This window comes from Naegleria lovaniensis (genome assembly GCF_003324165.1).
Source record: "Naegleria lovaniensis strain ATCC 30569 chromosome Unknown tig008, whole genome shotgun sequence".
NCBI classification, from domain to species: domain Eukaryota; phylum Heterolobosea; class Eutetramitea; order Acrasida; family Naegleriidae; genus Naegleria; species Naegleria lovaniensis.
In genome coordinates, this window is record NW_025407830.1 from 688964 (window position 1) to 703069 (window position 14106).

At 38.4% G+C, this 14106-nt stretch overlaps 9 protein-coding genes across 9 annotated transcripts; 5 read left to right on the forward strand and 4 right to left on the reverse strand.

The window, feature by feature from the left end:
- Nucleotides 1-175: 175 nt before the first annotated feature.
- On the forward strand, nt 176-1180 carry C9374_014646 (uncharacterized protein; the record flags this gene model as incomplete). The annotated part of the gene is made up of 1 exon (XM_044690656.1): nt 176-1180. The coding sequence occupies one exon, from the start codon at nt 176-178 to the stop codon at nt 1178-1180; it is 1005 nt and encodes a 334-aa protein (XP_044553238.1).
- Nucleotides 1181-1261: 81 nt separating this feature from the next.
- Nucleotides 1262-2155, forward strand: C9374_014647 (uncharacterized protein; the record flags this gene model as incomplete). Its single annotated transcript, XM_044690657.1, has 1 exon — nt 1262-2155. One exon carries the CDS (start codon nt 1262-1264, stop codon nt 2153-2155), a length of 894 nt encoding a protein of 297 aa, XP_044553239.1.
- Nucleotides 2156-2195: 40 nt separating this feature from the next.
- On the reverse strand, nt 2196-4397 carry C9374_014648 (uncharacterized protein; the record flags this gene model as incomplete). Its single annotated transcript, XM_044690659.1, has 1 exon — nt 2196-4397. The coding sequence occupies one exon, from the start codon at nt 4395-4397 to the stop codon at nt 2196-2198; it is 2202 nt and encodes a 733-aa protein (XP_044553240.1).
- Nucleotides 4398-4599: 202 nt separating this feature from the next.
- Nucleotides 4600-5046, forward strand: C9374_014649 (uncharacterized protein; the record flags this gene model as incomplete). The annotated part of the gene is made up of 1 exon (XM_044690660.1): nt 4600-5046. The coding sequence occupies one exon, from the start codon at nt 4600-4602 to the stop codon at nt 5044-5046; it is 447 nt and encodes a 148-aa protein (XP_044553241.1).
- Nucleotides 5047-5299: 253 nt separating this feature from the next.
- C9374_014650 (uncharacterized protein) lies at nt 5300-6082 on the forward strand (the record flags this gene model as incomplete). Its single annotated transcript, XM_044690661.1, has 1 exon — nt 5300-6082. One exon carries the CDS (start codon nt 5300-5302, stop codon nt 6080-6082), a length of 783 nt encoding a protein of 260 aa, XP_044553242.1.
- A 150-nt stretch (nt 6083-6232) lies between these two features.
- Nucleotides 6233-7909, forward strand: C9374_014651 (uncharacterized protein; the record flags this gene model as incomplete). Its single annotated transcript, XM_044690662.1, has 1 exon — nt 7526-7909. One exon carries the CDS (start codon nt 7526-7528, stop codon nt 7907-7909), a length of 384 nt encoding a protein of 127 aa, XP_044553243.1.
- A 67-nt stretch (nt 7910-7976) lies between these two features.
- On the reverse strand, nt 7977-8939 carry C9374_014652 (uncharacterized protein; the record flags this gene model as incomplete). Its single annotated transcript, XM_044690663.1, has 1 exon — nt 7977-8939. One exon carries the CDS (start codon nt 8937-8939, stop codon nt 7977-7979), a length of 963 nt encoding a protein of 320 aa, XP_044553244.1.
- A 270-nt stretch (nt 8940-9209) lies between these two features.
- C9374_014653 (uncharacterized protein) lies at nt 9210-10331 on the reverse strand (the record flags this gene model as incomplete). Its single annotated transcript, XM_044690664.1, has 4 exons — nt 9210-9311; nt 9496-9696; nt 9765-9773; nt 9972-10331. The coding sequence occupies 4 exons, from the start codon at nt 10329-10331 to the stop codon at nt 9210-9212; spliced, it is 672 nt and encodes a 223-aa protein (XP_044553245.1).
- Nucleotides 10332-13030: 2699 nt separating this feature from the next.
- C9374_014654 (uncharacterized protein) lies at nt 13031-13993 on the reverse strand (the record flags this gene model as incomplete). Its single annotated transcript, XM_044690665.1, has 1 exon — nt 13031-13993. One exon carries the CDS (start codon nt 13991-13993, stop codon nt 13031-13033), a length of 963 nt encoding a protein of 320 aa, XP_044553246.1.
- Between the last annotated feature and the right edge of the window lie 113 nt (nt 13994-14106).

The following is a 14106-nucleotide window of genomic DNA, read 5'->3' on the forward strand; positions in this document are numbered from 1 at the left end:
TTTCACATGGATGGGACGGGTGAGCACAATAATTCCTCCGCGTTTACGGAATCCTTACTTTTCCTCCACTGGAATCATTCATTGAATTGACAAAATAGGAATTTTTCTTGCAGATTCGTTTCACACTTAAAGCTCACAATCCTCCTACATTGCATTCTGGAAACACAATTTAAAAATGCAACCACCTTTCTCATTCCCATCACAAGCTTCACCAAATCATCGCATTCTCAACGATGACGATCTGAAAAACAAATACAATGCAACCTTTTCAAAAGTCTTTCAAGAAATTTACGAACCCTCGACCAACATTACAGCCCAGTCACTCATCTCCTCTCTCGGCATCAACACCAAGAAACATATTCTTGATATCGGATGTGGTGCAGGAGGCTCGGGATTTCTCATTGCTTCTCAAATGCCACCCAATGCTGAACTCGTTTGTATGGACCTCTCTCCCGACATGATTCAATTAGCTCGCGAACGATGTGATATTCTGACTCGAGAACCCTTCTCTCGCAAAATTCAATTCGTAGAGGGATCTGCTGAGAAACTTCCATTTGCAGATGAAAGTTTTGATGCTGTCTTTTCCAATTATTGTTTGCATGTTATTCCCAATCCTGATCACATGTTGAGCGAAGTTGGTCGAGTATTAAAGCACGGAGGAATGGCTTGTTTGAGTGTGTGGGGTCGTCCCGAGAAGAGTCCTCTCTTTACCATTCTACAGAAAGCAACTGTTGAATGTAAGAAGAGATTTCTGAACAGTGATTCATCCTCTGAATCATCTGAATCATCATCATCAACACCTCCTCCTCCTCCTCCACGTTCTCAATTTCATCTCTGTCATCGTGAATTATTAAGGGAACGTGTATTGAATACCACCATTCTTAAAACAAAGGATTGTTCCATCCTTCAACACAAAGAAAATACAGTGGACGAGATGAGAATACGAGTCTTTTCTCAATGTTTGGCTTGGTATCAATTTCAACCGTTTCAAGCCTTTGATGCTCGTGAGTTTGCCGAGTTGAATATTCTCTCACCCGAATTTCAAAACTTGATCCGAGGCTCGGAAGAGAAACGACAACAAGTATTGCAACTTTTGGAAGAAATGGCTCTTGAGATTATGAAGTCTACTTCAGAACCAATTGGAAATGAAGCCTTAATAGTGTGGATGAAAAAAGATTAGGTCTTTATTGTTTCATGTGGTTTTTTTGTAAAGGTGATGAACTTGTTTACAAAAAACGATAAAAAAAATTGTCTTCTTCTGATGCACACACAGCAAGTTCGTCATTTGATCTTCACAGATCCAATCACTCAAAGTACTAGCAAAATATCGCTCAATGTGAGCCATCAAAATGGTTGTACTGTGTTCTCAGCTTTTGTATTCCGACAATTATACGAGTACAAGTCCGAACCAAAAAGTGATCCCGAGCTTGATGTCTATAATAACTTTTTCAATCCGGCCATGACAGCTACATGGCAAATTCCAAATGAAATTTTGGTAATTTCTGTTGGGATTAAAAGTATTCAATTGTTTAGACAGAATTTAACTTCATATCAAGATTTGGAGAGACGAATGCAAAGTATTTTGGAAAAGCCTTTGATTTGTGTGTTGAAGGATCCAATGACAAGTGGAGGAATGAATTCAACATCTGTGCAACAACTTTTACCTGCAATTAGTGGATTGGGTTGTCATGTGACTGCATCTTCATCATGGAGCCCAACATACAGTGCTGTGAATGTGGCACTCAATCATCAACAAAAAGTATTTGACGCGGGCCAATACGATGTAGATACAGATAAATGTTGGGTTGCCGCTAATGGAGATAATAACCCGTGGTTGAAAGTGAACTTTGGAGAGTTGGCATTTGTTCATAAAATTGAAATTCAAGGGCGAAAGAAGTACCAGCATTGGGTGTCACAATTTGAATTGCATGCTTCACAAGATGGAGTGAATTGGATGGCTGTTCCTTACAATCCTCAATCCACGTTATTTCCTGGGAATACGGATGAATCAACCATAGTTTCGCACACGCTACAAAGCCCCGTGTTGGCGCGTGTGTTGAAGATTGTTCCCAAAACATGGCATACTGAAGCCAATATGAGATGTGAAGTATATATAACGTTCCCAGAAAAAGAGTATTACCATTCAACGATTTAGGTGGAATTATCTCGCTGAGGAAAATGTAAAATAAAAATTCTTATTTATTACGCTTAGGTGTTGGTGCATCAACAAAGCTCACTTTCTTGCGTTTCTTTTCTTCTTGTGGTTTCTTTTCTTTTACCGCCTTGTTTGACGTCAATTTTGAGTTATTGGCCTGTTGTTGCTTTTTTTTTTCTCGACCCATGTGGAGAGCTTTTCTTCTCTCCTTTTTATCGAGTGGCTTTTTGGTCTCATCCTCTTCTGGTTTCTTAGATCGTCCAATTTTAGTAGCTTTTATATTTTCAATAGCCATCTTGGTCATCTTTTGTTCTGAAACTTGCTTAATTTCTGACATGTAGTCAGGAACCGGGCAACCAGAATTCTTCAACACATCTGCAATATTTTTCAACAGAGGAATATCGTCGTAGGTGAAAAATGTTAAGGCCTCTCCACGCTGCCCTGCTCGACCTGTTCTACCAATTCTGTGAATATAATTCGAGACAGAAGTTGGGAAATCATAATTAATCACACACGAAATATTTTTAAAGTCCAAACCACGAGCCATGACGTCTGTACAAATTAATGCCCATGTTTTTCCAGTTCTGAAATTTTGAATCACCTCATGATTTTTCTTGTCACTTCGTTTTCCGTGAATATAATCGACACAATAATCGAGAGGATCACTGGCACCAGTATCGGTCGAGCTCGATGACATTCCTGTTGTGTTTGTTAAAGTGTATAGCATTTCCTTGTAAAGTTGTTTGGCTCTTTCAATGGATTGAACGAAAATGAGTACTGGAGGTTTCAGTCCTTCTACTCGAATTCGTTCTTTGAGAGCCAATAATTTACCTTCCTCAGAACCAACGAATACTAATTTTTGGTGAATGGTGTCGGGTCCTGCATTTCTCACACCTATACTCACTTGCACGGCGTCTGGTTTTAAAAGAGAGGTCTGTGTCTTCAATGTATGTTCCAAACTCAATGGAATGGTGGCACTGAAATATGCCTTTACCAAATTTGGATTCGTGCAAAAACTCAAAATTTCATCGACTTGTTCAATAAATCCCAAGTCAAACAAACGATCTGCCTCATCAAAAACTAGCATTTCCACATTGGTTAAATCAATAATTCCACTCTTAATCATGGTCAATAAACGCATGGGTGTTGAAATTAAAATATCATTTCTCTTAGATTGGAATTTATGATTGTCTCTCACAGCTCCTTGTGACTCTCCTGCTTCACTATCCACTGCCGATTGATCATTAAGGCGAATTTTCCAATCTTTTCCACTTCCTAACACTTCCAAATTTCGATAAATTTGATCAGCCAAAATCTTGGTAGGCGTAATAATTAATCCTCTAAATCCTTCTTTTCTTGGTTTTCCCAATAGACATAACATGGGTAAACAAAATGCAACTGTTTTACCAGAACCTGTTGGAGCAGCAACAAGACATTCTTTTCTTGACATGAGTACAGGAATAGCTTGCATTTGAACAGGTGTTGGTGATTGATATTTGAGCTTGGTTCTAATATTCCTATATAAATAATCACGAACTAAATCAGGATATCTATTTTTCAATTCGAGGAAAGAAACAAATGGTTTGTAAGGAGAGGTAAAGACTGTGGTAGTATCAGCATTGTCCATTGTTGTTGAAGAGGCCTCTTCCTGTGTTGATAAATCTCTCCTTTCAGAAATTTGTTTCTTCTTAATGGAAGCACTTGTCATGGTAGGAGCCAACAACATATCGGGATCCATCTGGCTCACAATTCCCTTGATTTTGATTTTGTTTTCCTTTCTAAATTTTCGAATTTCCTCTGCAGTAGTGAGAGGAGGAGGTAAATTTGCAATGAAATCATCCTCCTCTTCATCATTGTTGTTCAATGTTGTGTTGTCTTGTTCGGTAGAATTTTCTGATGTACTTGATGATGATTTCTTTAATTGTTTCATTCGTTCCATGAGTGAAGCCTTTGATGAGGAGGTTGCTGTTGGTTTTGATGTTCCGAAAAAGTCTAATGATGATGCTGGAAGTAATTGTTCAAACAACTTCTCATCGGCCATATTATGAATGGTCAAGGAAGCTTTCGTTCGGGCTGAATGTCCCTGATGATTATTATTGCTCTCCGATGATGAATTATAAAGTCCATTTCGTTGTTTAAAACTTTGAACTTGAGTATGATCAAACGAGAGACTCTTTGTGAGACTTTCAAATAAACTCGTGGAAGAGTCTTCTTCTTCGTCGTGTGGTTCAAAGTTTCTCATTTGATGACAATTCAATGTTTCTTTTTTTCTTCATCAAAAAATTTTACGAAGGTTTTTCATTAGTGCCATTCCGATTTCATTGAATTTTTCATCATTTGTTAAAATCAAAAGAAATTTCAATTGTTACTATATTCATAGGAGAGAAATTAATAGTAATATTGAACTTTGCGAAAATTGACAATTAATTCACGAACATTGAAAAATGTCATTCTTTCGGAAATTAAACAAGATGAGACAGGATCATCTTCGGAATGGTGGTGATTACGAGAATTATCAAGGAAGGAAAGATGAGGAATCTGTGGATGAAATCTATGATGCTAATACATTGGAAATTTGTTTTTCTTCCTTACCGAATGATGATTCAACATCTTCCTCTCAAGGCTTGAATTTCATTCTCTATAATCGGAGAAGAAAACCATCCCAACACGAATATTATTCGGCAACTTTTTATGAGCAAATGATTATGTACATTTCTGACTTATTATTCGGTAGACATGATATGAACACAAGTAGATGGTTGATGCTCATAGCTTGCATTTTGTCATTGCTTGGATATGTTTATTATCGATGGCTCTATTTGAAACGAAGAGAAGAACGTCAAGATTTTGTGGATTTGGCCCTTAGACAAAAGTATCGATTTTTAAAGTAACAGTTCTAGCAACATCTTTTTATCATAGATCATTACGAGATTGGAATTCAACAATGACAAGAGCCGGCGCCAATACAGCTCCATCCCTGCATTTATGAAAGCGACAAATGACCGCTGACCATCACAAACGCACTTTTGTCGCGTTACAAATTTTGGCTCAGGCAAATGTCAACAACGCAATGACAAGAAGAAAAAAATTTCACAACACATCACACTAGCTGCCAATCACGATCACTGTTAACATAGAACAATCATGGCACTCGATCTCTTTCAACTGTTGGTCATTGAATGGCCTTTCCCAGCTCTTGCACTTGGATTACTCGGAGTCGCTTGGGTTCTCTACAATCTATCGCGAGTGCATCATACATCTCAACGCACCACCTACTACTGGTGGCTTCCTCTCTTCTTTTACATGATTCATCAATTTGAAGAACATGGAATTGATGTGTATGGAAACAAGTATGCTTTCAAAGGTCAATTATGTGCCTTGCTAGAGAAGACGACCACTGAAAAAAGGGAATGTGCTGCTTCTGAATGGATTATTATGATCGTTAATTGTGGAACTGTTTGGATCATGTTGACATTGGTTGCACTATTACAATCTCGAACACGAAGGACTTTCACCTTATTGAAAGCAAGTGGAATTGGATCTATTCTTGTGAACGCTTGGAAACACATTGTTGAAGTGCCAACAACTGGTTGGACATATAATTCAGGACTTGTCACTGGTGTCACGATGTTTTTGCCATTGGCTTTGTTTTTAATGTATTTAGAAATTAAGGAAAATGGTGGATTTTCAAATGTGAGCTATGTGTTGAAAGTGATTTTTTGGAGCGGAGTGATGGGATTCCTTTCACATGCTGTTCTGATTGGTTCGTTGGTCATGGCCATGCAGGGACATTTCCAACATGTGAATCAAGAAGCTGTGTTGACCTGGATTCAATTATTGAATGGAGTAATTCCATTGCTTGGAGATGTCGTGTTAGGTTCCTATCCATCCAATGAGAAAGAAAAAGAATTGCAAAAGAATAAGTAAGCCAAAAATTTTTTGAAAGAATTGTACATCAAGAGTTGTGTATGGCACAACCTTTATGTCAGCATTGCAACCACAAATTTCAATAATTATCAATTATTATTAAAAGAATATTTAATTGTTGTGGAATTATTAAAATTTAATTTAAAAAAAATGCCTCCTCAACAACATCCTCCCAATTCACATCTCAAGAAACCTACCAACACGCTTCTCAACAAGAACACGACCACTCCTCCTTCACGGAAAAATTCGGGAGCAAGTAATGCCGTTGTTGCTGAACATAATACAACCTCTCCGAGCATATTACCAACATCATCATCGTCGGCCAATAATGAAGCACAACAGAGGAGAACGGTTCAAATGATTACACCACCACCTCCTCCTCCATCATCGTCATCAAGTGCTAATGCAAACGCATCATCTCAATCAGCACCAAGTAAAAGAGGTAGAAAGAAAAAGCAAGCAGAACAAGTAAAGAAGGAATTATTTATTAATACCGACGTAAATTCCTCGTTGCCAGTTGCTTTATCGGATGAAGGAAAACAAATCACAGGAAAATCAGAAAATATTCAACAAACTTCACCTCCTACCCATCCTACCACACCAACATCGTTAGGAAAGAAGAAAATTCGTCCCACATTTGCGATGGCAAAAATTAGAAGAATAATTCAATCCGATGAGGAAATTGGAAAAATTGCTGCTGTTGTGCCTGTTCTTGTTTCTAGATCGTTGGAATTATTTATTCAGGATCTCGTTACACAATCTGCAAAAATTACAAAGAAGCGAAACGCCAATACGGTAACGCCAGCTCACTTGAAAGAATGTATTGAATCTGAGGAACGTTTCGATTTTTTGAAAAACAAAGTTTCAAATATTCAAATCTTATCTACAAATCAAGGTGAATCAGCTGTAATGAGCGATGAAGGAGAAGCCAATAATACGGCCAGTGTTGTGGAAAAGCCAAAAAAGAAGGGAGGAAGAAAAAAGAAGAAGGTCAAGGAAGAAATCGAACATGAAGATGAAGATTTTGGTCATGAAGACACTTATGCAGATGAAACAACTCTACCCACTGCATCATCACAGCACGCATCAACAAGTTCAAAATTGCCAACCGCTACTTCAAATTCGTCAGAACCATCTTCGCAATATGCTCCTTCTGGAGTTGGAGACAGTCATTATGCATCAACTTCTGCACATCCTTCCTCATCGTCAGCATCTGTACCACCTCAATATACGACAAGTCAACAACCACAAGTACCGCCACAGCAATATACTTCATCTCAACCACAACAATACTACTCACAACATTCTCAAAACTATCCACATCCCTCCTCTCAACAACAATATTCATACCCACCACAACATCAAGCTGCTGAGCCTTCTCCCTCCGCCACATCTTATTCATCTGGAGCACATCATGCCTATCCAGCAAGTGCTACAGCAAGCATGTCATCCTATTCATATCCATATCCTTCTTCGTCACAAAATCAACCAGCAAATACTGCAAGCTACAACAACACTGCTTATTATTCTTCTCAACAGAATTATCACCAATATTCTCAGCAACTGCAAACACAGCCGCCATCAACGACTTCATACCATTCAACAAATCAACAATATCCGCAACACTCGCAATATTATCAACCACAAAGCTATCCACCACCTCAACAACCCTACAATGCTGTGCCTACACACTCTTCCTCAATACAGCAACAATCATCACTCTATGGTCATTCATCTGTTGCTGCTTCACCTCCGACAGGTTCTCAGCAACCATTTGTTTTGCCCAGTATTTCATCTCTCACGACTCAGCCACCACCTCACATTTAAACTATAAGCGTCCACCCAGAAACAAGTAGTTTAATATATTTTACAAATTTTATTGGATAGCAATTTTTTAACATGTACATTGATCTGTATCGGTATTTGGCCTAGGGGATGCTGCCGGCGTAGGCGTTGGAGTTGGAGTTGGTGTATTACCGCTCGTGTATGAGCTCAATAAGACATCACTCGTGACACTTCTAATCCATGGCAAGTAATTGGTGACATTGGCGTAGACACCAACATTATTTCCACCACATCCAGCAGGACCGTACGACACAATTCCGACCAACACTGGAGCATTTGAATCTTTGCTGTTCAAATAGAATGCTGGACTTCCTGCATCTCCACTACAAATATCAACTCCTTGAGCAGAACCACCAGCTCCAAGGCACATTTGAGAAGGGCCTGAAATGGTTAATTGTTTTTGAGAGCAAACTGAGGTTTGTTGAAGTGGAATTTGACCCTTTTGCAAATTGTTGACACTGCTGCCTTGGTTTTGAGTGGCACCCCAACCAGCAATTTGAAGTTGTGCTCCGAAGGGTACTTTTGCAGATTCAAGTTTGAAAGATTTCACTTTGCTGGACATGGTCACTAGAGGTAGATCTTGTGACAATTGAACAAGAGCAATATCGTTGGTAATGGTGTAGACATCAAAGTTAGGATGAGCTACGACTTGAGACACCGTTCGTACAATGCATCGACCAGTGGTGTCTTTATAACAATTGTTATTTGAGGTACCTGCAATGACCACAAGTTTTGTCAAGTCAATTCCTTGTACACAATGAGCAGCTGTTATTATGTATCGCGCATTGATAATGGAAGCTCCACAGAAATGGGAAGGTGCTTGGTCTGCAGCACTTTGATATTGGATACTCACAATTCCTGCGAATTCTGACTCGGATGCTTGTGTGCCACCCGAGAGTTTGATGCTGGCAAGCGTGGACTGGCATTCCAAAAAGAGGACGATAGCGAAAATACAGGCCAGCAGTGCGAATGAAAGTTTTGTGGGAGTAGTTGTGTAGTTACTGGTTGACATGATTGGAGTTGTTGTTTTGTGTTGTACAATTTGTTTAATTGTGAAAATACAGTGTAATGAGTAATTGCTGTGGTTTTAAAGTGTTGGAAGAGTTTACCAAATTGTCGATTGGTGAAAAAGTTAGAAAGGGAAGTGGATCATGATTGGCGCGTTATCTAGTTTTCAATATATGTAGAATTAGCTATGATTTTAGAGAATGGATTCCAATTCATGAGCGCAGGGAGATAGGCTGAAGAAGTTTTGAATTAGTGAATGTTGTACAGGTTTGGTTCATGGCAATAGATTTTCATTACTCTTTTCCTCAATTGTCATGACGCTCACATCACAGAACGCTGCATGATTGGACGACTTTAGGAGACGCGATTTAAACATCTGCATCATGTTTAATGAATGGTGATTGATCGGTGGTGTTCACGGGCAAAATGATGCAAATTAGTAGGTGTAATCACCATCACAGGAATCATTGGTTGAGGGAATGCATGATTAAGGAAACAGTTATGAGTTTTCACAAAGTATAATTGCATTGTAACAGTTCATGACTCACACCCAAACTTACCTGCTTTCTCTTTCTGATCAATTTGTACACCTCATAGTCAAAATTTTCTAGCAGCTCTACAATGTGCAAATGACCTCTCTCAGAAGCGATATCCTTTGGTGATTTTCCCTTCTTACATTTCATATTCTTATCAGCTCCTCGTTTGAGAAGGAATTTTACAATTTCATAATGTCCATGATTGGAAGCAATCCATAAGGCAGTCTTTACAATTGTGAGAAAAAGGGAATCAACCATTTCACATGAATTAGGTTAATAATCATTATACTTACATGTTCGGACTATTCAAATAAGCATGATGAGGTAATGCATTCACCAAATGTCAAGTTTGGAAATGTCGGTTAGTTCTTGAGGCCTGCTGTAATATCGAAAGAGACTACTTACTTCCTACAAGATGAATTGTATTCAGATTATACAACACAAGATTTATCGGAAGGACAGTGTTATAGAGCTTTTCTAGATATTATATCGATACTTACTTCGTTTAAATCATTAACACGAGCTCCCAAGTCTACCAAATATCTCACGAGAGGTAGCGAGCCTTTGGCACACGCTGAATACAATGGTCTTCTACGGAAACACTTGTCATAGTGATTAATCAAATCAATAATTTGCAAAGGTTTTACAGGTGCAGCGAGAGCAGCTCCATGATAGGCATAATATGCAGCGGTTGCATTCCGAGGTCCGTTTGTTGCTTGTTGTTCCATGGAAGCCTTATTAAGCTCTTCAAAGAACAAGTACATTTGATAGAATGAATTGGTTTCAATCCAGAATACGGTTTTGTACACCAAATATTCTAGTGGTAAAGGAGGAGAGGCGAGAGGAGCCACGGTAGCCATGGAATATTAGGGAATGGATAGCGTTCGTAGTTGGACTTGGTTTACAATGTATGATACAGCAGACTAGAGTTGCTCCTTTAGTAGCAGTTAGAATTTCTTCAGTTAGGTTAATAATAATACAAGATAGAACTAGGCAAGAATATCTTATTCTCCGATGCCTTCGTCTTAATTTAGAGTTTGAAAAATCTTTCGATTAAGAAGAACCAAAGCCTTTATCACGGACAAGTCTTTAAGGTGTTTTTTTTAAAAAAATTGCGGTTAGTTTGTATGAAAGAACATGCGAAAAGAGCGCAAAGAAAAAGGCTGTCTTTTTTGATGCATGAAATGTTGATCAGGTCTTTGATTCTCTTGGAATTTTTGGAATATAAATGTAGAATATCAAGGAGAATATTCAAAAGTGAGTTGATCTTAATGATTGGTGATGGGGCGTGTTCATTTTTAAGGGAGCTAGCATGACATGTTCGGCACCTCATTTGGCAATACAGTGGAGAAGATTGTCTTGCATCTTGGATCTAAGGTGTCACTCTGTCGTTTTGTTGAATGATGAATCTTATGGCTATCGATTATGAGAACTTGTAGAAATTCGTAAGAGAAGATTTCAGAGCAGGATTCCCAACCGTTTCAGACTTTCCTCTCAATTGTTGAAAGCATTACTCAGGGTCTTTAAAATGCGTTCCAATTTTCAAAATAAAACACCAAAAGTTTATTAACTCGACGAGAATAGTAGCATTCTGTCAGCTCACGTTTCACTTTCCATCCTCAAAAGTCATACGTTGGGATGGAAATGAAATTTTCCAAGAATTCTATTTCATGTGGTGATCAACTAGTATTAATGTTAGCTTCTTATCACTAAGAACAACAATACTAGTCGTGGTACCATGATAGTTATTCCAATCTTGATATCATCCGCTCTATCCTCTCATCAACAATTTTCTCACTCCTAACAAGATTTTAAAAGCAAGAAAAGTTCTCACACACCCTTATGAAATATGTCACCGCGAGAAAAGTTCTCGCTGAAAATGTCGGCGAGTTTTCGTTTTCCCGCCGAAAATTTCGGCAAGCACCTTCGACAAACGATTTCTCGTTGAACATAGAGGTGTAGCCTGTACAAACACAACCAACACTCCAAAACATGCACCTCCACAAGTACCTACTATTGTTTGATTGTAGTTTCTTGTTTCAGTAGAGTAACAATCTTTTTGTGGCCTATACGAGCAGCTGAAGTTTTGGAGAGCAACTTTGAGCACGTGGACTTGGCAACAACTTCTCCCAACAACGCCTGATTTGTTTTCGAGATTTTGTTCATCTTTGCTGGCACTAAAAGCCTCCAAAAAATTCTTCGGTGATTTCTCAAGAAATTTACAACCGAACCATCAGCGATGATTTATTCATCAATCTTCATCAGTTAGACTTTGGAATTGAAACCAATCCATCTATGGACCACCACCAACCAATAGTACTCATCATAAGGATAATGGATGGAGCATCATCAAGATTTAAATTTATTAAAATAACTTTGAATCATTGCTTTCTGATGTGATGATAGTGGAGTGAATACCATCTTGTTGTTGTGGTATTGGCTATCATCGCTTAATATTATGGATTTAGAGGTTGGTTTCATCAATATTTGGTTGAGAGTTCAACATGAAAATTTCTCGGCTTAGTCCCTAGCGACGTTTTGAGTGCAAGCATGAGATTCACTTGCCAGTACAATCATCAAACGACCTGAGGTGATTGTATGAACCAGAACAACAACGATATTGGTGGTGTTATTGACTGACATGATCATTTCATTGAATGGGAGTCATTCGGAGAGAAAAACTTTGATCATCAGCCCGAGCATGAAGGAGACATAATTAGATGTTGAAATCATCACTATTAGTACACAATAGTATGTCCAACATGTATACAAAGTTTGGCGACTTTCTTTGGAGGAAAAGTTCATCATCACAGTCCAATTAGGTTTGGCTTTATTCTCCAATAGTAATGACGGATTAGCACAGCCTGAATTTTCACTTCTCAAATTCCCATAAAACTTGATCAGATTGTATCGCTTATCATTTCAACAAGATTTCCATTGAATTTGCTCGGTACATCATTCCTACGCTTGAATGAGAGCATGACGGAGTTTGTTGAGTCTTATGAATTTTATCAAAATCAAGAATAGAACGTGAATTAAAATTTGAAATTAATTCTGGTGATAGATCACGGTGTGTCATATGAGTATACCAAGTTTGATGAAATTTTGACCATCACAATAAGATCATCGGCCGCAATTATTATCTTCTCGTACCATTAAAAAAATTGAGCCTCTCAGGATTTGAACCCAAAACCTCCTAAAGGCGGTAATGATGTTTTACGACAGAGCCACAGATATTTTCATTTTAAATTTCCTTCTATTATAATAGCAAACATTGTACAGCTTTAGGTATTTGGATTTGAGTCGGGACGAGCTACTGAGCACTATGGATCCTGTGAAGTGTTGAAATGCGTTTGGAACGCCTTTGGGATACTTGGTGCTTGAAAAGTTTTTCTCGCTGAACTGTCGGCGAGTTTTGTTCCTGCCGGAATTCTTGGCGAGAAAACGAAAACTCGCCGACTTTTTCGGCGCGGCATTTTTCTCCACGACAAAATATGTAAGGTGTGAAACTGCTGCTCCTCATCACTACTGGAGCATGGTATTATTCTTTGAAATCAGCTTAATCCGTATAGAGTTGACAAGATGGATGATAAATCACTTGCCAATCTCCAACAATGTATTGTCCACTTGGAAGAGGATCATACGAGCGTGGTGGTGTTGCTTTCATTGGTGTTTTTTTACAAGTCTTTCGATTTTTCTTTTGATTTGATGCATCTTGATTCCATAACTTGATGTGAGAAGGATCGTTGTACATTTTTAGAGTCACAGCACTCTTTTCAATGACATCCTTCTTTTTCATATAACAAATATCAGTTCTCAACAAGTACTTGACTCCAGCTAAAACATCATTTCCCTGATGCAACATTTCATGGCAGAACACAACAGCACTTCCCATTTCAGGTTTCAATTGAAAAGTTTCTTGCTTGGATTTGGCATCGAAAAATTGAGTCTCACCTCCCTCTTCCACATTATTGAGATAGATCAAAACCGTCAAGAAACTCTGTTCCAAATATTGAGCTTGAATTGTTTTTCCATCATTCATCATGGAAAGAATTCTCTTATTGGTTCCATCAAAATGTTTCAAAAAGTGTTGATTCTTTTCATACTTGTACAATCGGAATTTATCACTGACAGAACACAATTTCCATTCACGAGCCTTCTCAAGGGTGGAACAAACATCTGCACGATTCACTTCTTCAGGTAAGGCTTTCCAACGAAATTCCAAATTTGGAGGAAGATGATTGGCCATGCGTTTGAAAATAATTTCGCTAAATTCACGAGAGAATCCGGTCGAGTCTAAAATAATTCTCTGATTATTACGAACATCACTCGCGTGAATTCCACTCCAAACCAACGCATTGGTTCTTCCGGAACCAGTGATGGGAACTTGTTGGTAAGAAATTTCTTCTCCGTGTTCGATCATTTGGGCGCATTCGGAAGGAGAGAAGAGATTTTTGAAATAAAAGATACCTGGTTCAAGTTCTGAAAAGATGACCTTGTGGTTATTATTACTTTCGGTCATGTTCGAGTGTTGAGTTTTTTTTAATAGATTTTGTTCCATGAAGTTGTGATCATACTGGAAATGCAACAAATTGCAATTCAGAATGCACCTTATTGTTCCCAACGAGTTCAACA